Source organism: Bombina bombina, chromosome 2 (assembly GCF_027579735.1).
Source record: "Bombina bombina isolate aBomBom1 chromosome 2, aBomBom1.pri, whole genome shotgun sequence".
In the NCBI taxonomy this organism is placed as follows: Eukaryota; Metazoa; Chordata; class Amphibia; order Anura; family Bombinatoridae; genus Bombina; species Bombina bombina.
The window spans coordinates 305,953,708-305,978,532 of NC_069500.1; the positions used below are offsets into that span (position 1 = coordinate 305,953,708).

General features: G+C 37.6%; 1 protein-coding gene across 2 annotated transcripts in view; it reads left to right on the forward strand.

The window, feature by feature from the left end:
- The window catches only part of GRAMD2B (GRAM domain containing 2B), a 66,727-nt gene extending 44,832 nt beyond the window's left edge, over positions 1 to 21,895 (forward strand). For both annotated transcript variants that reach the window (XM_053701621.1, XM_053701622.1), the window contains exons 10-14: positions 4,647 to 4,736; positions 13,774 to 13,852; positions 14,324 to 14,428; positions 15,145 to 15,235; positions 19,954 to 21,895. In XM_053701621.1, coding sequence (XP_053557596.1) covers positions 4,647 to 4,736; positions 13,774 to 13,852; positions 14,324 to 14,428; positions 15,145 to 15,235; positions 19,954 to 19,995 — 407 coding nt within the window. In that variant the 3' untranslated portion in view covers positions 19,996 to 21,895. The remainder of the gene's footprint in view (positions 1 to 4,646; positions 4,737 to 13,773; positions 13,853 to 14,323; positions 14,429 to 15,144; positions 15,236 to 19,953) is intronic.
- The last annotated feature ends 2,930 nt before the right edge of the window (positions 21,896 to 24,825 follow it).

A 24,825-nucleotide genomic window follows, 5' to 3' on the forward strand; every position in this document is an offset into this window, starting at 1 on the left:
AGTCGTGCCTTAAAGTTCTATCTTCAGACTATATAGGAATAGACCGTTTTCTCTATTATCTATCTGGAAAGCATAAGGGTCAGAAGGCATCTTAGACTTCCTTATCTTTTAGTTGAGTATCTTCCGCTTGGGATATTAGTCAGTGGGACACAAGACTCCTCAGAGGTTTACAGCTCAGTTTTTTTTTTTTGAGCAGTGTCTTCCTCTTGGGCCTCTAAAATGAGACCTATATGGATCAGTTTTGTTGGACGGACTACTTGGTCTTCCTAACTTTCTTTTTCCAAAATTGAGTTTTTTTGCTTCTGTTGAAGCAGCCTTCGGGAGAAAGGGTTTTGCAGGCTGTGGTGCCCTCAGATGGGGGTCCGCCTCTTATTTTTTGCCCTCCCGTTAGCATTCAGTGTCCTCTGTAGCTTGGGTATAATTTCCCACAAGTAATGAATGCAGCTGTGGACTCTCCCTGTATTAAGAAGGAAAACCTACATTATAATAATTTTTCCTTAATAATAATAATTTCCTTTCCTTCTGTACAGGGAGATTCCACAGCTCATGCCCGTGTTATCTGTTGGGTGGCCCTAAATTTTCACTTGTTCTTCTGGCACCTTTTTTTTTTTTTTTTCCCCTGATATTTCTCCTACTGTTCCTTTTTCCCTCGGCAGAATGACTGGGGGATGAGGGAAGTCGGGCAGGTATTTAAGCCTTTGGCTAGGGTGTCTTTGCCTCCTCCTGGCGTCCAGGTTCAGTATTTCCCACAAGTAATAAATGCAGCTGTGGACTATCCCTGTACAGAAGGAAAGGAAATTATCTGGTAAACATAACTTATGTTTTTCTTCCAAAAGTGTATTCGACTGACATCAAGAAATTGTTGTTCCTTCTTTGTCCAGACCCTGCTAACTCTAAGGAAAGATTTTTACATAATCTGGACATAGAGCTCTAAAGTTCTATCTCAAGTTTAGAAACTTCTAGCTTTGTTTGTAAAAGGACAGAAAGCTACTAAGGTAGCATTGGCACCCTGGCTTAAAGTGTTTCACAAGACTTATTGGTGGCGGGTAAGTCGCCCCTAAACGTATTATAGCTCACTCTACCAGAGCAGTGGCAACATCATGGGCCTTTAGGAATTAAGCATTTTTAGAGCAGATTTGCAAAGCTGCGACACGGTCCACCTAACTAAAGTTTTTTTTTCACTACAACAGGGATCAGAGGTGGTCACTGAAAATACCAAGGAAGACCAAGTGGTGTCACTGAATGAGGCTTCATTCCAAGAAGCTTGTGCATTGGGTTCTCGTATTGATTTACAGGGTGGTCATGATGTAATGATTGAGAGCCAGCAGCGAAAAAGGTCCCAAAAAATGGGGGTCAGATTTTGACCCCATACAGTTTAGAGGGGCTGCAGTAAATCATTTTCAGAAGAATGTAGAAAAGGAAATTCTGAAGCTAGCATCTTCTAAAAAAACAGGCATCTTAAGAAGTCTGAGAAATTGGCGTTAGGGTCTCTTCAAAATAATCAAGAAATAGTAATTAGGAACTCCGATAAAGGAGGGAATATAGTCATCCTTAACATGAGTGATAACTTTGAGGCGGCTCTACGTCAACTTGGTGACACCACTACTTACAGATTGCTTAATGGTAATCCCACTCTAGTATTTAAAAAAACAGTTGTTGACATTGCTTGATGATGGTGTACATTTGGGAGTGTTTAAACAGGACGAATTGATACATCTGGCCCCTGAGTTTCCCATTGCACCTCTATTTCACTATCTGCCAAAGGTGCACAAGAATCTGATACCACCACCAGGGAGGCTCATTGTGTCGTGCGTTGGGTCCCTACTAGAACCACTGTCTGAGTGGTTGGACTCTGTCCTTCAGCCGATAGTGAAAAGCCTCTATAGTTACTTGAGGGGTTTGTCACATCTTTTGTCAAGTCTAAGGGAATTTAAGTGGAAACAAGGTTAACTCATGGGTAGTGGTGGATATTTCCTCGCTATACACATGTATTCATCATGTTTTTGGTTTAAGGGCAGTAAGATACTTCTTGGATAAATTCACAGCTTCTGAAAATGTCAAAACCTATATATGTTCAATTTTGGAATTTGTTTTATCACATAATTTTTGGATGTTTAATGATTTCTGCTGCGTTATGGCAATGGGGGCAACATTTGCCCCCTGTTTTGCCAATTTGTACTTGGGCTACTGGGAGTTGACATATCTATAATGCTGATCTGGCTAAGAGGTTAGTTTCAAGAGGATATGATCTGGCTAAAATAGAGGAAATGGAAATTAGCACTATGGTGATGGGAAATAAGGATATAACAAGAGTGGATAATTTATACAAAAAAAGTATTGTTTTTACCAGTGAATACACTACCCAATTTCCACAGATAATGACAATTCTTAAAAGAAACCTACCAATACTTGCAGGTGATAACATACTACAGAGTCATCTTGATAAATGTAAATTTATTCCCAAAAAACCTGTGACTTTGGCATCTAAATTGGCTCCTGGTATGAAGAAGATTAGGGGTGACCATTGGATAAGAAGTAAAGGAAACTATAGATGTGGAGCTAGGACCTGCTTGACATGGGATTATGATGAGGATAACAAATGTGTTTTTAAATCATCCGTGGATGATATGACCCATGAGAGTGCATTTTATGCTAATTGCAAAACTACTTTTGCAGTCTACTTGTTAGAGTGCAATATTTGCCATGTGCAATATGTTGGTAAAACAACAAGGGAGGTAAATACCAGGGTAAGGGAACATGTGTACAATGTTAAAAATTATAACAAGGATTCTACAGTGGCCAGGCATTTTAATCTCCTACATTTTACCAGTATTGGCAACTTTTCAGTAAAAGTGATTGATCTTGCAAAAAAACGCCACCAGGGGTGGTAATTGGTTTGAAATACTTGATAGAAAGGAATTATACTGAATATATAAGCTTAAAACTAGGGTGCTCACTTGTTTAAACTTGGAGTAACTATCCCTAATTATCATCAATATTCTCTGTGATGGTCTCCATGATTCACATCAAGCAAGGCATATTTGAATATTGTTTTGGTATAATCATTGCTATTGGAAAATAGATTAATTGTAATCTTTTGTTATAGGTGTGAACTTGAAATTGCTCAAAGAAGTAATGGGTAACAATATTATCAATGGGTGTGTAGATAATAGAGAAATGTTTTGAAACCCCTAATGTGTGTATACAATACCATAGTTAGGTTGGATTATAATCTCAACCTCTATGTGGAATGCTGTGATTTATATTCCATTTGTAGTATTTTTTCATGGAATATATTGCAGCTTGTGCTAATAATAAATTCTCTTGATCAGTGTGTGTTGCAGCAGATCACGTAGATATAATGCAATAGCATAAAAAGTAAGATAGAAAGAGACAGAATTTCCCAATAAAATCTCCAAAAAATACACTAAGATTTCTAGTTGTTTGTCTTAAAAATAAGTATGTACGTTTTTGAGTATCATTTGTTTATATATAAATGTTTTTTCCTTAAAGAAAATGTAAGTTTTGATTCGATTAAAAATAGGGGCACTTTAATTTATCAAAATTTATATTTCACTCGTGTTGTGAAAATACTTCGTGGGTCTAAAATGAGGAATCCGGCTTCCTCCAATCACGGCGTTGAATCAGACACTGATTCCCCTGGGGGCAAAGCCGTGATTGGAGGATGACCATTCCGTAATTTCTGACGTAGGAAAAGACTTGCGACGACCAAGGGAAGCTGGAGCGGCTGTCAAGATTAAAAAGGCAATTATTTTCACAACACAAGTGAAATGTAAATTTTGATGAATTAAAGTGCCCCTGTTTTTAATCTAATTTTTAAAAACCGGGCACTTTAGCTTCAAAATTTACATTAACTTTAACTTTAATATGTATTTATTCAAAATGTGAACTGGATAAATACTGTGACACGTATATGTTTTTGTATGTAGGGACATTAAAGATTATTATGTAAGATTTCTTGGTGCCGGTATATAAGAAGGCATCAGGCATATCACCTTTAGTTTGAGGAAGGGCCACAAGGGGGCGCGAAACGCGTCAGTAGTTTTGTCCATTTTGTGTACTTTTTACATTTGATGGAATAAAGTTATTTTTCTAACCCACTGCTGTGCTGCTGGATTTCATTTCTACATAACCCTTCTGCATATCTGCCCCTAACTGGCCTTCACAGAGGTGATAAGATACTGCAAACTTTGCTAATAAAATAACAATGGCTAGGCTGGTCAGAATTGGTTCCTCCTAATAAAACAAGTAATATATTATATATTTATTATTATTTTTTTTATTAAGTTTTAGCTTGTTGTGTTTTTTTTTTTTTTTGGAAGGTCTCTAAATTGGATTTTATTGGCCACCATCATTTTTACATTAGAGGTACATAGCTCTAGTTCTCACTCAGGGTAGGCGATTGCTCAAAATATATTTATCCCCCCCCTCTAAAATGTAATGTCAAAAGCAATGTTGTCATGTGGCAGGAAGCTATATCAAGAAAAAAATAAACTACTTAACAACTGATAAAATCTTCAAAGAATTTGAATTGCAGTTTTCATAGTCTTTACTTATGACATACTTTTCTTTTCTCTAGTGGAGTGGACATAAATTGTTTTTTTTTTTTTTTGTTTGTTTTTTAGAATTTCCAGTTCAAGATCTGAATAGCCTAGTAACTACTCAACTAGCACCTTACAAGGCTGCCAGTCACAAGTTGGCTCAACACAGAAATGGTATTTAAATATTTTTTTGTTTCCCTTTCTTTTGTTTTTAGAGCTAATCTATCACATTAACAAAGTATATTGTGCACATAAATTCACAGATTGCTGCGAAAAAACACCTGCACCTTTTTACCTTTCATGTTTACAAAAAAATTATAGTTATCCTTTATAAGTGCCAACATATTCTGGTCCATGGGTACAATTACAATAATTGTATCTTTGTTTTACTTATATTAAGAGACCAGACCAAATTTTACAAATACAGGCGGAAATGAGGGCCCTATTCCGTGTGAATTTACAATCTATAATGGTGAGAAATGGTAGGTGAGGACAATGTTGATACATAGTTAAATAAGGGCAATTGTTAATTAGGTGGAATTTATTTGTTACGGAGTTGGGTGGTAGGTTTCCTGAACAAAAATGTCTTTAGGGAGCAATTAAAAAAAAGGTCAGGTTAGGGGAAAGTCTGACCGCGCAAGGACATGCATTCCAGCGGGTTGGTGCCGCATAAGAGTTCTGCAGTCTAGCATGGGAAGTGGTGAGGATATAAGATGTGAGGAGCAGGTCATTGTTGGATCTTAGGGGGGCAGGCTGGATTATATTTGTTGATTTGTGAGGACAGGTAGTGAGCGAGCATCGTTTGTAAGGGCTTTATAGGTACAGGGTGAGTATTTTTTATTTAAATCTTCTGTGGATGGGTAGCGAGTGAAATGAGGCATCAGATATAGAGCGATGGAAAAGGTGGATTATCCTGGCAGAGGCATTTAGGATGGATTGAAGGTGGGAGAGAGGAAGGCCAGTGAGTATGTTATTACAGTAGTCTAGGGAAATTACAAAGGATTGGATTAGTTGCTTAGTGGAGTCAGCACTCGGAAAAGGAAGAATCTTGGAAATTTATTACGTAAGTGCTTGCAACAGGATGAAGAGAGCAATTGGATGTAGGGGGATGAAGAACAGATTGGATGTAACTCTGAGGCAGCAGACTTGGGGTGATTAGGAGATAGTGATGCTGTCGGAAGTGATCAGAAAAAGTCAGCGATTGGAGTAGAGAGAGAGGGAGGATTATAAGGAGCTCAGCCTTGTATATGTTACTTTTTAGGTGGTGAGAGGCCATTAAGGAAGAACTGTCATATGAGCAGTAACTTACGTGAGAGAGAACAGAGGGGTGGAGAGGTAGACCTAAAATGTCATCAGTATAGAGGTGATATTTGAAGCCATAGCTGTTGATAAGTTTACCCAGTGAAGTAGAATAAATAACAAGACCCAGGTCAGAGCTTTAAGGTACTTCCAACCAACAGAGGCAAGAGAGCTGAGCATTTGTAGGGGGTGGTGAACTGTGTCGAAGGCAGCTGGGTGGTCAAGTAAGATAAGTATAGAGTAGTCACCGTTACTTTTAGCAGCAGGAAGATTGTTGGTAACTGAGGGCAGTTTCAGTTGAGTGTTTGTTACAAAAGCAACATTGCAGGGGGTAATGCAAGGAATTGACAGGAAGTGGGTTAGGCAGTCGTAAACTAGTTTATCTACCAATTTTGATGTTGGTGGAAGCGGTGTTATGGGGTGGTAGTTTACAAGAGGATTAAGGTCAAAGGAGGGTTTTCTTTCCTAAGATATGGTGAGTCCATGGCTTCATCAATTACTGTTGGAAATATCACTCCTGGCCAGCAGGAGGAGGTAAAGAGCACCACAGTCAAGCTGTTAAGTATCACTCCCCTTCCCACAACCCCCAGTCATTATCTTTGCCTTTGGTGCATGGAGGAGGTGAAGTATTGGTGTCTGAAGAAAAATTGGATTTTCGTTACAAGCAAGTTTTGGGGTATAGCTGTATTCCACGTTAATCTTTGCACTCGAGTAGTGGTGGCTTTAAAGCAGTTAGGAACTTGTAAGGTGGACCTTGCTGCGTTTTCCTAACAGTTGCTGCCCTAGTATAGAAAGCCAAAGTTGGTTACTCTGTTCTTTCTCTTCTACAGATCTCTGTGAGCAACTGTCCTCTCATACCTTGTGACTATCTACATGCCGGACAGCGGATGGCAGGTAAGTGCTTTCTCTTCCAGGTGGGGAGACTGTGCACTTAACAATTTAAGAAGACCCTGCTTAATTATTTGGGACATAGATAATCCTGTGGTAAGGGTTACATTTGGGAATGAGGCAGGCACTGTAGTTGCATGTGAGACTGGCATTACTCTTTTATGAAGAAAAGGGTTAATGGTTTTTTTTTTTAGGTTTTTTTTTTGGGGGGGGCTCTTTATTTTTTTTACAGATTCTGAGGAACTGAGGGTGGATGCTTAGTGTGTTTGATTGCACACAGGTCTGAGGCGTTTTGCATCTTGGCATCGGATGCAGTATAGCAGAGCCTGTTACGGGGGTAGGGTAAACCTGTATGTGGCTCAATTCGCTTTGCTCTTAGGATGTCGGCGTGTGTAGAGGGAGTGTTACTTCTAAGCCGAATATAACTTGGCTCCGTTTTATTTTCTGATACGCAGTGTACCAGGAAGTAGCTTTTTCGCGCCTTCTTGTGGCGCAATAGAAGAGTCCGGTCACGTGAGCAGCTTCTTGTACTTTGGAGCGGCGCTCTGCGACTGAGATCTGCAAACCTCAAGGCTTGTTTTTTCATCCAGTTTCAAAGGTTGCGGTGATTGTTGACTCAGTGGAGACTGAGGTGTTGAGTGGCCTGAGGGGGTTGTTTGGAGCGTAACTGCGCTCTAGTATCTTGTTAAACATTTTTTTTGCTGGGGACTGATGCTCTAAGCTCTGGGTGACAAAATAAAGAGTGTGTTATTTAGAAGGCATTTGATTTGGGAATAAACGGTTTTTGGGAGTTCTCAAATCTAAAAGCATAATTTTATTTTTTGATAAATTTTTCTCTTAGAGTGTAATAACTTCAGAGGAAAAATGTCTGATATGGAGCAGGAGCCTGCTCTGATGAACTCTTGCCTTTTGTGTTTGGAAGTGCAAGTTGCTGCCCCCATGCAATTTTGTTCCTTAGGTGTCAAGAAAACCTTGCAGAATAAATAAAAAAATTTTTGTGTTAAGCCCAATATCTCTCAGGATGATGCAATTCAGGTAATACCACAGCTTTCTTTTGTAATGTCCCAAGCCTCAATGGTGTCACATGCAGTGCCCTGCGGTTCCTCTAACTCCTGGTGAAGTCTATTTGAAAACAGAAATTGCTGTCCGGGTATCTTCAGCGGTATCTGCGTCATTAGCTGCAATTCCCAGGTTACAGGGAAAGCACAAGAGGAAATCTAGAGATTCAGATCGTAAGGTTTCTTTTCCAAATTTTGCTCCCGAGGTTCCCCTTTCTTATAAATCTGATGAGGAAGATATATTGGGAGCTTCTGACGGTGAAATCTCAGATTCGGACAGTGTAATTCCTTCTTCTGAGCCTGAAGTGGTATCCTTCAAAATTAAGCTTGAACACCTTTGTGTACTGTTAAAGGAGGTTTTGGCTACTTTAGATGACTCTGATACCCCTGTCGTTGTCACTCTTAAGAAATCTAGTAAACGTAATAGTTACTTTGATGTTCCTTCCTCTTCAGAGGTTTTTTCCTGTGCCAGACCGTGCTATGGAGATTATGAGAGGAATGGGAGAAGCCAGGGGTAGCTTTTTCCCCGTCTTCTATTTTTAAAAATGTTTCCTGTTGCTGACTCCATTAAGAGGACCCTTGGCACACTGTACCCAAAGTAGAAGGGGTCATTTCTACTCTAGCTAAGAGAACTACTCTTCCTATTGAGGATAGCTGCTCTTTTAAGGACCCAATGAACAAAAAGTTGGAGGCTTATTTGAAAAAAATATATGTTCATCAAGGTCTACTATGGCATCCTGCTGTGTGTATTGTCCCTGTGACTAGTGCGGCATCCTATTGGTTTGATGCCTTGTCTGATTCTCTTCAGGTAGAGACTTCTTTGGATGAGATCCAAGACAGGATTAAGGCTCTTAAACTAGCCAATTCCTTTATTTCTGAAGCTATTTTGCAGGTTGTTAGACTGGGAGCTAAAACTTCAAGTTTCGCTCTTCTTGCCCGTAGGGCATTGTGGTTGAAATCTTGGTCAGCGGATGTTTCCTCTAAGGTCAAGCTTTAGGCGATTCCTTACAAGGGTAAGACCTTGTTTGGACTTGGTTTGTCAGAAATAATTTCTGATATTACAGGTAGAAAAGGGTCTTTTCTACCTCCAGTATAAGAAGAATAGACCTAAAAGACGTCAGAGTAATTTTCGCTCTTTTCGTAACTTTCGAGGAAAGCCTTCCCCTTCTTCTTCCAAGCAGGAGCAGTCCAAATCTTTTTGGAGACCCAATCAGTCTTGGAACAAGGGGAAACGGTCAAAGAAACCCACATCTGAATCCAAATCAGCATGAAGGTTTTGCCCCTGATCTGGGATCGTATCAGGTGGGGGGCAAACTTTCTCAGTTTTATCAAGCTTGGATACAAGATGTCCGAGATCCTTGGGCTGTGGACATAGTATCTCAGGGTTACAAATTGGAATTCAGGTCTTTTCCTCCCAGGTTTCGCCTCAAGATATCTGTAGACCAGATAAAGAGGCGTTCTTGAAATGTGTACAGGATCTTTCCTCCCTGGGAGTGATAGTTCCAGTCCTAGTACAGGAACTGGGTCTAGGTTTCTATTCCCTCTTTTTTGGGAACCACGAACAGATTGGAACTTCCCGATCTATTTTAGATCTGAAGTGTCTAAACAAGTTTCTCAGAGTACCGTCCTTCAAGATGGAAACTATCTGTTCCATTCTTCCTTTAGTGCAGGAGGTTCAGTTCATGATGACCATAGACCTGAAGGATGTGTACCTTCATGTTCCCATTCACAGGGATCATCACAAATTTCTGAGATTTGCCCTTCTGGACAAACATTTTCTGGTTGTGGCTCTTCCGTTTTGGCCTTGCCACAGCTCCCAGAATTTTCTCGAAGGTTCAGGTGGCAGTGATCAGGTCTTGGGGAATTGCTGTAGAGCTATTCCTGGATGACATATATTGTCTTTTCTACGTTCCCATGGATGGAAAGTGAATCTGGAAAGAGTTCCCTTGTTCCAGCTACAAGGGTAGTTTTTGTTAGGTACCATAATAGATTCCCTAGCTATGAAAATATTTCTAACGGAGGTCAGAAAATCAAAGATTCTTGCCTCTCTCGGCAGTCTACTGTTCAGCCATCAGTGGCTCAATGTATGGAGGTAATTGGTCCGATGGTCGCTTCCATGGACATCATTTCCTTTGCTCGGTTCCATTTGAGAGCTCTGCAGTTATGCATGCTCAGGCAATGGAACAGAGACCATTTGGATCTCTCTCAGAGGATAGATCTAGATCGGTCGACAAGAGACTCTCTCCCATGGTGGCTTTCTCAGGAGCATTGGTCTCGGGGCACATGCTTCAGTTGTCCTTAGCCCGGTTTATCAGGTTCCAGTCGGACAATATCACCTTAGTGGCTTACATCAACCACCAGGGAGGAACTCTGAGTTCCTTAGCCATGAAGGAGGTGGCTCAGATTGTTCAGTGGGCGGAAGCTCACAATTGCTGTCTATCTGCCATCAACATTCCAGGTGTGGACAACTGGGAAGCGGATTTCCTGAGCAGACAGACTTTTCATCCCGGGGAGTGGGCACTCCATCCGGAGGTGTTCTCCAGCTTGACCCTCAAATGGGGGGTGCCGGAGCTGGATCTGATGGCCTCGGCAGAACGCCGCGCTTCCAAAGTACGGTTCAAGGTCAAGAGACCCTCAGGTCGCTCTGATAGATGCTCTGGCGGTTCCTTGGAATTTCAATCGGGCATACCCGTTTCCTCGCCTTCCACGAGTCATTGCTCGTATCAAACAGGAGAGAGCATCAGTGATTCTCATAGCTCCTGCGTGGCCTCGCACAATTTGGTATGTGGACCTAGTGGAGATGTTGTCTCTACCTCCTTGGAGATTACCTCTGAGGAAGGACCTTCTAATTCAGGGTCCCTTCCTTCATCCAAATCTCATTTCTCTGCAGCTGACTGCTTGGAGATTGAACGCTTAGTTCTGTCTAAGCGTGGGTTTTCGGAGTCGGTCATTGAGATCATGATTCAGGCTTGCAAGCCTGTTAAAGATTTACCATAAGATGTGGCGTAAATATCTTTATTGGTGCAAATCCAAGGGCTACTCTTGGAGTAGGGTTAGGATTCCTAGGATTTTTCCTTTTCTCCAGGAAGGTCTGGAGAAGGGTTTGTCAGTTAGTACCCTGAAGGGTAAGATTTCTGCCTTATCTGTTTTGTTACATAAGCGTTTGGCAGATGTGCAATCTTTTTGTCAGGCCTTGGTCAGAATTAAGCTTGTGTTGAAGTCTGTTGCTCCTCCTTCAAGCCTTAACCTTGTCTTTAAAGTTTTACAGCAGGCTCCGTTTGAGCTATTACATTCCATAAATATTAAGTTGTGTTTTTTTCCTTATTGCTATCTCTTCTGTTCGGAGACACTCAGAACTTTCAGCTTTATAGTGTGATTTGCCTTATCTTCTCTTTTTCATGCGGATAAGGCGGTTTTTCATACTATGTTAGGTTTTGTACCTAAGGTTGTTTCAGATAGAATTATTAATTAGGAGATTGTTGTTCCTTCTATATGTTCTAATCCTTCTTCTCAAACGGAACGTTTGTTGCACAACTTGGATGCTGTGCGTGCTCTTAAATTCTATCTACAGGCGACTAAGGAATTTTGCCAGTTTTCTGCCCTGTTTGTTTCTTTGGGAAATGTAAAGGTCAGAAAGCTTCTGCTACTACTTTCTGGTCATGAACTATAATACGTTTGGCTTATGAGACTGCTGGTCACCAGCCTCCTGAGAGAATTACGGCTCATTCCACGAGAGCTGTTTCCTCTTCTTGGGCTTTCAAAAATTAAGCATCTTTGGAACAAATTTGCAAGGCTGCAACTTGGTCTTCTCTGCATACTTTTTCCAAATTTTATACTTTTGCTTCGACTGCGGCTTCTTTTGGGAGGTAGGTTCTTCAAACGGTAGTGTCTTCTGTTTTGGTCCGTCTGTCTTGTCCCTCCCTATTCATCTGTGCCCTCTAGCTTGGGTTTTGGTTCCCAACAGTAATTGATGAAGATGTGGACTCTCCATATCTTAGGAAAGAAAACAAAATTTATGCTTGCCTGATAAATTTTATTTATTTCCGGATATGGTGAGTCCACGGCCCCGCCCTTTATTTCAAGACAGTTCTTTTTTACTAAACCTCAGGCACTTATACACCTTGTGTTACGCCTTTTTTTTTTTTTTTTCTTCTTTTCATTCCGGTCATATGACTGGGGGTTGTGGGAAGGGGAGTGATACGTAACAGCTTGGCTGTGGTGCTCTTTGCCTCCTCCTGCTGGCCAGGAGTGATATTCCCAATAGTAATTGATGAAGCTGTGGACTCACCATATCCGGAAATAAATTTATCAGGTAAGCATAAATTTAGTTTTTTTGAATATGGGAGTGACCTTTGCATATTTGAAAGAATATAGGAATTAACTGGTAGAAAGGAATAGGTTTAATATGTGTTGGTCCATTAAAAAGTATCACAATCTACTTAAGGAACATTCTCTGTGGGACCAATACAGCAACAACACCTTCTGTTGAAGGTGTGCATAAGAGCTGGAGTGAGGGTGGAAGACAGAAAAGGTATTAGATGTGAAGGGATAGGGTTAAGCAGGCAGGTAGTGATGCATGAGGAAGACAGTAAGGAACAAACTTTATTCTCAGTGGCTGGGGGGTGACTGTGGGTTGAGATGGAAGATTGCAGGCTTGTGTTGGGATCTTATTTTGGATAGTATGCATTTTGTTTAAAAAGTAGTCTGCCAGGTCTTGAACACTAAAGATGGATGAAGGGGTGGTGCAGATGGGTAGAAAAGGGTTGTTTAAGTTTGGAGGAAATAGCTATAAGAGAAGTAGCTTTGCTTGGCTAAGTGAAGGGCAGATGTGTATGAAGGAAGAATGAACTTTTATAATGGAAGAAATCCTGTTCAAAGCAAGATTTCCTCCAGACGCTCAGCAGTGCGTGAGCATATGTGCAGGGGAGAGAGTATCGTTATAGTGGAGGTGTGAGGGAGGAGATGTTGAATAAGTTTGGAAAATTGGAGTGGATCCACAGCGTGCAGATTTCTACAGGTGCAGGGGTGAGACAGAGAAATGGGTTTAGCTGGTACATTAAGATTATAGGTGATCAGGTGGTGGTCTGAAATGGGAAAGGGTGACATATATACAGCAGGGGTAAGAAAATATCAGGCCAATAATGTTTTTGTCGAGGTGAGTACTGGTAGGCAATTTAGTGAATTGTGAGAGGCTGAAGGAGGATGTGAGTGAAAGAAGTTGAGGCAGCAGGGGGCAGATGGGGTATCAATGGGGATGTTTAAGTCCACCAGTATTAGAGCGGGTATATTTAGAGAGAGAAAGGGAGGAAGCCAGGCGGCAAAGTTGTCAAGGAATTGGGAGGTTGGTCCAGGAGGCCGATAGATGAGTCGAATGCAGTGAGGAGGAGGAGACATGGAAGTGGAGGCAGGTACTTGTAGGTGCAGGAGGGGGAGAGCAAGATCCCAACACTACCACCATATCACTCACCTGCCCTAGGGGTATGGCTAATGTGGAGATCACCATGTGTGAGCAGCAATGGAAGCAGTAGCTAAAAGGTTGAAGGAGTTAGAAAGAAACGGGTTGTGAAGTTTGTTGCAGACAGAACAAGCATTTTAGAAAGCACAAGAAAAGAGGGGATAAGTGCTGTGGGTTAATGGAGATGAAATTGTTAGAATTGTGTGGCCTAGAGTTTTTACTTTGGGAGATTGAGCAAGAGTGTGAACATTTGGTAATTGTTACGGGGCCAGGGCTGGGAGAGATGTCACCAGCAGCAAGGAGTAGTAGAAGTGAGAGAAGGCGAGAGTGAGAATTGTAACAGCGGGTATGATGGGAGACAGCGGAAGACAGGCTAGACATATATAAATAGTATCTTGTTTTCCTTTCCATTGTTACTAGACCTATAATCTCTCACATTTCAAGCATACCAAAGCATAAATTTGCATTCCTTCTCAGAAAAACAAAATGTTTCATTTATATCATTTATTAGGACATATGAAATTTCTCCAGAACCTGGGCTTTGGGAAGATGGTTTCTTTGAATGGCTTGCTCCTTTTCTATGCAATTCTGTAAGTTGTGGGGGGGTATTTTGTTTGTTTTCTTCTTCGATATTTGTACACAATTTGCATGGTTGAGAAAATTTAAGCTGTCTCTATTTTTACAAAAAAATTGTTAACTGATGTCATACATTTTTTAAATATGTGCCTGCTTGTTTTATTTTATTTTGCACATGAATCAGTATTTGTGTTTCAGTTAACATCTTGCTGTTAAAGATTTGTGTGCTCGTGAGGTTTTAACCCTTTAGCAAAGCCAATAAGTCTAATTCTGCTCCTTGAATTGCAGACATTTTAGATATATTTTGCTTTGCATTCTGTTTGAATTTTTAAATTTGTAATATTTTATTATGTATTTTATCTCATACAAGATTGCTCTACTAGTCATCACTTTTTTTTAAGAGAGAGTAAAAAATATAGCTCATTCTGTGATGCTGAAGGAGCTTGTTGATATCTGTATATATACATTTATTTATTTTTCTCCAGTGTGTGCCTGCTCCTATTTTCAACATTCTACATGCAGTCTAGAATTGGATATCTGGAAGAGAGACTCTCCTCCATCAGCCCATTTAAGGACCGTTCCTTTAAGGAGTAAGGCTTTTTCTTCATAAACCCATTACCCTCTTCACTTCTGGGAATTTCACATAAAAAGTATCAGAGAATTTGTAATATTTTTGCTATCGCTGTTTAAACAAAAGTTGAGGTTTTTGGTGTGTGTGTCTTTGTTTTTTTGTTTTGCCTATGAAAATTTTTACTGAGCATAGAAACATCTTTCAGTGGGTGATGGTTTCAGAAATATTTTCACAGAATTAAAAAAATGAATTTTATTTTTAAATTTAAAATATTATGTGTGTGATTAGAAGACAGTTTCGGTAATTGCTCAAAGGTTAAAAGCATTGGAAAGAAGCAGGTTGTGCACAGTTCTAAGTTTTGTTGTTGCTCCTGAGTCTACCTTGGTTTGCTCTTCAGCAAAGGATACAAAAAGCACAACGTAAATGTAATTAGAAAAAAAAATGGAAAGTTTTTTTAAAATGGCATGCTCTATATCTCAATCATTAAAGTTTCATTTTGACTTTACTGTTCCTTATTAAAATCAGCAACTTTTTGTGCACTTTTCTGCCCCTCACACAGTAAAAGTATTAGGAATAAAAAAAAAAAAGTGCTGTTCTGTATTCTCACACCTCATTGTTATTTCAAGCTTTTATTACATCTTCTCATCTTTCCTAAAATACTCTTTACGGATCGCTTATGCAGAACTAAGATTTGTTTTTATATTTAATAGATTAATTTCATCTTGTATTTTTCAGCTTGACATTAGACCCAGGTCTGGGAAACTGGCATATTAATGCAAATGCAATTTGTGATGAATTGACCGCCAACCTGGCAAAACTAGACAAGGTATGTATTTATTTATAAATGGTTTTCTGCAAAGTTACACATCTTGCTTAACTCATCCCGTGCTGATAGTGAAGAAAAAGAATTCCCAACCCTTTTTATAAATTCCCTTATTTATAAAATATTTTGATTCATCACCTTGCATAACTAACTGTACAATGATTCCTCTTACTGTATTCAATATTCTTTTTTTTTTTTTTTTTTGTAAAAGAGATATTGAGCAGTTTAAAGTAGAGTAAAGCTGTGGTTTGTGTGTGTGTTTTATATATATATATATATATATAATGTTCCTTATTATTAGATTTTGGTATGTTATCTTCCTGTCCACCAGAGATTTTTTTTTCCATTTTGTCCAGTATAATTTGCTTTAATTTAATATGTAACGGAAATATATGTTTGTACACAGTTATGTAAAGGAAAATCCAAGCTCAAAATATTCTTGGACATTTGCCAAGCAACATTGGAATATGTTGACTGAAGCCTGAAATATATAGAGACCAGCACCTGGGGCAGGTTCTTAACTAAATAAACCTGATTAAACCTCCTATGTCATACGGAGTAACCCATAATCCCGGGCTTATCATTTCAATTGAAATCTACCCACAAGTGTCCAGTGCATGCATACAAATGAAAGCAGACCATTTTATGCTAGCTTACCTTGTAAATGGTGGCAGCTGCAAGATTTGCATTATGCCTTGTTGGGTGGAGAGGTGCATATTTTCACCCACACACACACATTCTTCAATAAATATAACTGACTTCCTGTTGCTTTTAACAGCTGCAGATAGAGCATGAAAAATGTGCCCTTCCTTCTTATATAGCTAATGTTTATAGAGTTTTCCCCCTTGTAGCATGCTATGAATGTTGTAAATACATCATGACCTCTGAGGAGCGTTACAGCAGTTTAGTCTCATTGCCCACAAGGACCTTTTAACCAGTTAACACAGTGGAGAGAGGAAGTATTGTATAGTCTGCATACGTACACACTGCTCGTACAGCAGGCTAAGTATATGGAGACTGCTGAGGAACAGCTGTTGTATGTTGTGACTTTGAAACCTAGAGTTTAAATGAGTATTTTGTACCAATCAAACCTTGTTTATAGCTACACAAGTATTGTGTTTCTGCCCCATTTTTTTTTTGCTGCTCTTATGTTCTTGTGCGTTTCCTTACAACAATTCTCCATAGTATTTTTAAATTACTGTAATAATTAAACCATTGCCTTTTTTATTTTTTCAAGTGGTGTAAAATGGAATTATTTGTTTTACTTTTTTTTTTTTTTTCAATGTAAAATATGCCAAAATATGGTATTTTGTTGGTTAAATGGTCATGGTAGATGTTGACTAAACAGGACTGGACAGTACTTAAAGGGACATGAAACCCAAAATTTTTCTTTCATGATTCAGATAGAGAATACAATTTTAAACCACTTTCTAATTTACTTCTATTATCTAATCTGTTTCATTCTTTTGGTATCATGTGTTGAAGGAGCAGCAATGCACTAATTGTTTCTAACTGAACACATGGGTGAGCCAATCACAATCGGTGTGTGTGTGTGTATCACCAATCAACAGCTAGAACCTAGTTTCTCTGCTGCTCATGAACTTGCCTAGATAAACCTTTCAGCAAATAACAAGAGAAGGAAGCAAATTAAATTATAGAAGTAAATTGGAAAGTTGTTAAATTGTTTTCTCTATCTAAATCATGAAAGAAAATTTTTGGGTTTCATGCCCCTTTAAGTAAAACAACATACTTGTTTACCTTTCAACTTTGTTGTTGAAAAGCTTGTAAAAACTTGCATTCAGTAGAAAAAAATTATCTGTTCATAGTATTTTTCCCTCACATTTCCAGTTGTAAAGCGGATAACTTTTTAATGTTTTGTCTGTTAAGCCATACTTATATTGGCTAACTCTGTAGCACTCCCCAACCAAGAGTTGATGTCCTTAAATTTTAACTTGACTATCCCTTTAAACTTTTATGATTCAGACAGAGAATGTCATTTTAAATTACATTCCAAATTTCTTTTGATCTTATATCCTTTGTTGAAGAGCATATCTAGATAGGCTTATCTGCAGCATTGATTGATTGGTTGCTGCAGATATATGGCTCTTGTCATTGGCTCACTGATGTGTTCTGCTAGCTCCTAGTAGGGCATCACTGCTACTGAGCTTATCTCTGTATGGTTTTTCACAAAGGATGCCAAGGGAACAAACCAGATTTGATAGAAGTAATTTGGAAAGATGGTTCAGATAGAGCATAAGGGTATAATTGATTCTGTCTTTTAAATGGGGTGAATAAATCCAAAGCAGTAATTAAAGCCAAAGGTTTTTGAACACTGTTACATTCCCAAAAACACATGTAGTAGACTGGATTGCATATGTATTTCCTCTTCTTCAATGTCCCTCAAAATATTCAACAGGACAAGGCAGAGGCCAGATCTTTAGGGTCATGTACCGAGCAGTTTGGCAGCCTAATGGTGCAATTTGTAATATTGTGCTGGTGGATACACTATTAAAAGCTTGTAAAATATCTACATCAAGTGGTTTTCAAGTTTTTGCCTCTACATTTAGTTTCCCTAATGTTGTTCTAATAAGATGATGGTGAATGGGAAAATACCTTGTCACATGGTCCCCTGTCTTCATGTATTATCAGGGCACATGGTGAGGCAAACTAACAGACTCCTCATCATTCTGTATTGATATCATAAAGGATGTATGCTGGTGGATTTCAACATGGATTGCTCATTGCATATTCTGCTTTACTTCAGCCTGTCGGTTAAAGAAGGTGCCTGTTTTAAAGGAAATAAATCCTCACTTGACAAAGACAGTGGTTACTTTTGGGCAGTTGTCTTACTTAAAGGGGCAGTCTAGTCAAAATTAAACTTTCATGATTCAGATAGGGCATGTAATTTTAAACAACTTTCCAATTTACTTCTATTATCTAATTTGCTCAGTTCTTTAGATATCCTTTGTTGAAGAAATAGCAATGCACATGTGTGAGCCAATCACACAAGGCCTCTATGTGCAGCAACCAATCAGAAGCTACTGAGTATATCTAGATATGCTTTTCAGCAAGTGATATCAAGAGAATGAAGCAAATGAGATAATATAAGTAAATTAGAAAGTTGTTTAAAATTACATGCTCTTTCTAAATCACGAAATAAAAAATGTGGGTTTCATGTCCCTTTAAGGACATTCTAAAAGCAATGGTATTGAGTTTGCCTCCTCTGTCATGAAATATACATAAGATGCATTCCAGTGCATTGAGTATGCCCAGTTTAGCAGTAATATTCAGCATTCTGTTTTGGCTTCCAAATAACATTAGCAGAGTTTGTTCCAACTCTTTCCTTATGTCCACCCAAATATTTACTGTTTAGGTATTACTTTGTTGAGTACTACAAGAGTAAGCCAAAACCAAAAAAATATACAATAATTTCTGTATATTTGCTTCTATTCCCTTAGTAGCAATCATTAAGCATCCCCCTGCCCCTGCTGTTTAACATAGTTTAAAGCAGAGAGAGGATATTACAGCAGCTTGTTAGTGCTACTTTGAGAACTGAGCCAACAAATGGAAGTTGCATTATGATTTCATTTTTGTTTCCTAAAGCAGATTGCATGTACCACATGTGTGGGAATGTTGAGTTTTTTAATTTATTTTTTCAAATGTTCTTGTTACTTTTGTTGATTTAAATTCTCTATTTAAACTTTTCCACACAGATCTCAAGTCATCAAAATAGAAAGATTATGCATCAGATAATATATTTTGCGGAATAGTCAACTAAGAAAACTTAGTGATTGTAAAGTTTAATGTATAAGTGCCTGGTATCTAAAAACAGGGGCACGTTCATTCATTAAACTTTACAAAGACGCTTATTTATTTATTTTTTAAATACCTTTGCGTTATGGTAAACGCTATGCTGATCCTCCACCCGCAGCTCCAGCTTTCATTTGCATATCAATGACTAATCCAGCTTCCTCCAATCGTTGTGTGCCCCCTTTGGCGTCCAGCTCGTGAGGCACACATTGATTGGAGGAAGCTGGATCGTCATAGATATGCTAATGAAAGCAGGAGCTGCGGGCAGAGGATAGGAGTTACGTTTGCCATAACGGAAAGGTAAGTATTTAAAAAAAAAAAAAAGAAATGTCTTTTGTAAAATTTAATTAAAGGACCAGTCAACACAGTAGATTTGCATAATCAACAAATGCAAGATAACAAGACAATGCAATAACACTAAGTCTGAACTTCAAATGAGTTGTAGATTTTTTTTCTGACAATTTTAAGTTGTCTTTTTCCACTCCCCCTGTACCATGTGACAGCCATCAGCCAATCACAAATGCATACACGTACCATGTGACTGCCATCAGCCATTCACAAATGCATACAAACTTATTCTTGCACATGCTTAGTAGGAGCTGGTGACTCAAAAAGTTTAAATATAAAAAGTCTGTGCACAATTTGTTAATGGAAGTAAATTGGAAAGTTGATTAAAATGGCATGCTCTATCTGAATAATGAAAGTTTAATTTTGATTGAGTGTCCCTTTAATGAAAGTGCCCCTGTTTTTAGGGTTATTTTTAGATACAGGCACTTGTTCATTATTGCACACTTAAAGTGATTGTAACATTTATCACATGGTAATTCCATAACCGAATAAAATGTCATTGTTACAGAATTTATTTGTACCTATATAAATATATATTTATTTTTATTTTTTTAAACCTCTAGATTCAAAGAAATCTTCAACGTCTTCTGGAAGATACAAATTAATTGAATTAGGAAATGAAGAATCTAGTGAATTATTTTTCACTTCCATGATGGCCTCTGCTGGACAGAGTTTACTCTTCTTCTAAAGCTTAATGCACCGAAGTCAGGTCTTCCACCTCAGGAATGTTTGCAATTACTACCGTGATGCTGGCAAATTTATTTTTGTATACATTGCTTCTATTTCAAATGAGGATATTCTGCATTTCACTGTGAAAATAAGTACTTACAAATATTTTGCACATATTTCAAGAATAATTTATAAGGAAACACTCCATTTTATATATTTTATTTATCTTCATGTATCGTATGCCTGTATTGAAATGTGATATCTTGATAGAAAAAAAATTTCCTACATGTTTTTACTGTACATTTAAAGGGACAGTTAAGTGAAAATTAAACATTGGTGACCAATTTTCTTCTTATCAAATTTGCTTTGTTGTCTTGGAATTATTTGTTGCTTAGGAGTGTGCATGTGCCTTTAGTATTCTATAGTAGCAGTTTTTGCAACTATGTATAACATTGTTGTAAACCTTGTTGTAAACACTGCTGCCAGATGGGTAAAGACATGTGCACGCTCCTGAGCTCACCTAGGATTGATCTTTAACAAAGGATACCAAGAGAACAAAGTCATATTTATAATAAGTCAATTAAAATGTTTAAAATGCCATGCTCTATCCAATCTATTTAAAGGGACACTAAACCCAAATTTTTACTTTCATGATTCAGATAAAACATGCAATTTTAAGCAACTTTCTAATTTTCTCCTATTATCAATTTGTCTTTGTTCTCTCACTATCTTTATTTCAAAATCACAAATGTGCTGCATAGAAGCCGGCCCATTTTTGGTTGAGAACCTGAGTTATGCTTGCTTATTGGTGGGTAAATGTCAGCCTCCAATAGCAAGCGCTATCCATGGTGCTGAACCTAAAATGGATAATAGGAGTAAATAAGAAAAATTGATAATAGGAGTAAATAAGAAAGTTGCTTAAAATTCCATGCTCTATCTGAATCATGAAAGAAAACATATGGGTTCAGTGTCCCTTTAAGTTTAATTTTGACTTTACGGTCACTTCACAGCTGCAACATAATTTTACTTTTACATAACTGCAAAAATGGATTTTGTATACGGTAAGAATAGTTGCCTATCTAGTGTAACTTAAATGAGCATTATTTGTAGCAGACTGCTGTTTGCAAACAGCCAGAAGTTGAGGAAATATTGACCTATACTCCATAATGTAGTTAATGTAACAATTAAATATGTCTGTTTGAAACCAGAGCTCATTCAACTAACCAGTTAGACTTGTTTACGTTACATTTTATTGTATGGTGATGTAGCTTTTAGTTTGAAAATGCAACATTTCATTACATCTGCCTAGGTCCGTTCTTGATTATTTCATTTTTTTTTTTTTTTTTTGTAACTTTATTTATACAGTATAAAAATACTGATCACATTGACATTTTCACCCTGTATAGTCTGCATTGTGTATTTTGTACACTTGCTTAAAACTTGCACAATGGCATTGTAAAACAGCCACAGAATACAGTGTTATATTTTGTGGTGTTGAGTTTAAAAAGCAAGATATTTTAAAGTTTTTGTTCTTGTCTAATAATTTTTGCTTTGCACTTTTTAAGTTTGTTTTTGTTTTATTTTTTGTAATCTCAATTTATTTTGTATGCGACCAAAAAAGAATATTTTTGAATTATTTATAAAACTCTAATCTTTTCTGGGATTAAATCTATTTTCTTCAAGTTGGGGTTAGTTGTAAAAAAGAAAATGGATATATTACAGGCTAAATTGGTTCAGAATAAATTTTGCTTAAAAGGGGTACACTTTATACATTTCTGTGAAATGTTTTTTTCATACTGTTAATATGTTCAATAAAACTTTATTTATGCTGTCAAATCTGCTTTTGTGTTTTGAGAATGATTTACAATTTGTACATTTTGTGGTAATATAAGGAAAATGGCCATTCCATTAGTAGCTGCATTAGAGGGTGTAGTTTCACAGAAGTGAATAAAAATGAAACACAACAGGTTTATGTACGAAGCAAACCATTTTGTGATGAATTATTTTTCTGCCCACACCCTCTTTTGAGAGCGATTTGCATCACTGATGTTTACCTGGGAAAGAAGCATACTGCTTCCGCATACATCTTCACTGTAGATTTGACGTATGTAGGAGTTTAGTTTTTTTGCCCTCTTCAGCATAGATATCTAAGTGGTTAACAAGCACAATCAACCCTTTTTATAAAGTAAGTTGAAGGGATGCATAAGTGTATAGAAGACTTTGTATTGCATCGTATAGTTTTTACATATCTATCTTACTCCCCTGTGTGTAAGTGTACAAAAATGTCTCCTATTGAACTAAAACATAGGACAACATTCATTTAGATCAGTGATGGGAAATTTCCTAACACGCAGATCAAAATTTTAAAAGCCTTAAGAGTAGTGTATTGAATGTTGATATACGTCTATTGAACACACAATAATATATTTCTTAAATAAATCCAGTGGAACAGTGCCAGATTTAGGTAAGGTTGCACAATACCCTCAGTCTGTTCAAGTTGTGGTCACCTTGTTTTCCCACGTGCCAGAAGTCCCCCAAAGTGCACATTTTTTGCTTTGCTTTTTGTGGGAGTCGCAAAAACTAGTGTAGAGGGCAACCAGTTATCCATCCCTGATTTACATGATTGCATCATTAAGCCATTTTTAAGAAATATGTAAAATTTTTATTTCTGGAAAAAATCCATATTTTACATATTTAACTGACTTAAATGTTTTTTTGTGCATTCTGCAGAAATACCTTTTTCAAATGCTAAAGTTTTCATTTTGTGATTATTTTCTTTAAAAGCTTTTATTTGTCACCTTTTTGTATGGTGTTTAAAAATGTAGAGAGGTGTAGCTTAATACTAATTTTCTGTTAAAAGTATTGTAACCAGTTTGAATGTAAAAAATGTTTTTATTCAAACTAAAAGTTTGAAAGAAAAGTCCTTTTCAGCATAGACACAACCTTAAAATAAAAACAAGCCTGTAACCATGTAAAATACCACCCTTTTAGGTGGAAAAAAACTGTGGTATAATGGCAGAGTGTAACGCTTGATAGACATTCTTTTATCCCTTGAAAAATTCCAGTACATATTTAGCTAATATTATTGTACAATGTTTATTAAAAGCAAGCATGGTTGCCTGCAAGGCATTCAGACTCCTGACTGTCTAAATGAGGATTAACTGCCAATGCCACACCCAGACGCTGTATGCTGACTGGTTTAGCATTTCCCCCATTTTATAGAGTTTATTTTATTTTTTGAATACTACAGATTCTAGTGTCTCAAAGTAAACATCTCCTGATTGCAAACTGAAGCTGTTAGATCTGGTTCTGACTAGTCTTTGCTTAAAAGATGAAAAAGAATGTATCACGTCAGATTCCGGAATAAAGGCCTTGCACGCTTTGTCCATAATGCCTCTGGTGTACTGAAGACAGACAAGTAATTATCTTGTCATTTACTCTGTATCAGATGGCTTTTACATCATGCAGGGTAGTTTTGTTTACTTGAATATAATAATTAAACACTAAATGTAGCAACATTTGGAGCAACAGAATATAAAAAATAAAAATCTGTTTTATAAATAATATACACAGAGTCCAAATGGAATCTGCACTGTAGTTGCCAACATTTGAAAAAAGATTCCAGGGCCACTTTTCAGCAGAGCCATACCCATGTATGGTTTGCAAGCTCCACCCATTCCAATCCACCCCAAAACAAGCACATACAATTCTAGTAGTATAATATAGCCATACTGATTGCTTAAAGCAGTGATTTTTAACCTTTTTTTTTCCGTAGCACACTTTTTTACATTAAAAAATCCTGTGGCACACCACCATCCCAAAATTTTAAAAACATCACACATTGTAGCCTAATACAGCATATATATATATATACACATACACACATCACACACATACTGTATGTATTGTGCTGTTATGCCATGCCTCCTACAAACTACCCCTGCACTGGGAGTAAAAAACAAGCAAAGTTTAAAAAATATGTCACACTCTTGTCAGTCTGCCGTGGCACACCTGAGGATCTCTCACGGCACACTGGTTGAAAAACACTGGCTTAAAGGGACAGGACATTCTAAATTAAACTTTTATGATTCAGACAGAGCATGTAATCTTTAAAATCACTCTCTGGGTAACTGTTAAAAAGGATATCTAGCAATCCTCAGCAACAGCAATACTTGTGAGTTAGCTGTTGATTGGTAGCTACACACTTTTGCCATTGACTCACCAGATGTTTTTAGCCATCTCCCAACAGTGCATTGCTGTTTTGGAACTGCCTTTAATAATATGTTATCACTTTACACATGGTTAAATGCAATAATAAAATTGTTCTAATATATTAGAGCATTTTCTTTATAATCTTATACCTTTTAATGGATGTTAAAACATTAAGCTCCTCATCACCTTCCTTACTCTCAAGCACATAATTGGCATAGGAAGAATATCTTTCCAGTGAGTACTAGGAAATGTAAGAATTAAGAGAAAAATCACCCAGCGCCTGTTGATATTGACCCTTGGCTGAGATAAATTGACCCCTAGTGGTCAATAGACAAACAATCAAACTAATAGAAAAATATATCAAAGCGCCAACAATGGAGGCAGGGTCTTAAGCTTAAATTAAATTTCTTTAACAATATTTATTACAATAATGGTTAAAAATCCATTTCTGGAAGATATTAAAACATAAGTTGAAAATATGAATTAACAATTTTCACAGTTAGCTTTACTATTCAGTCTAAAAATGACTATTTCTCCAACATTGGTGTGTCCGG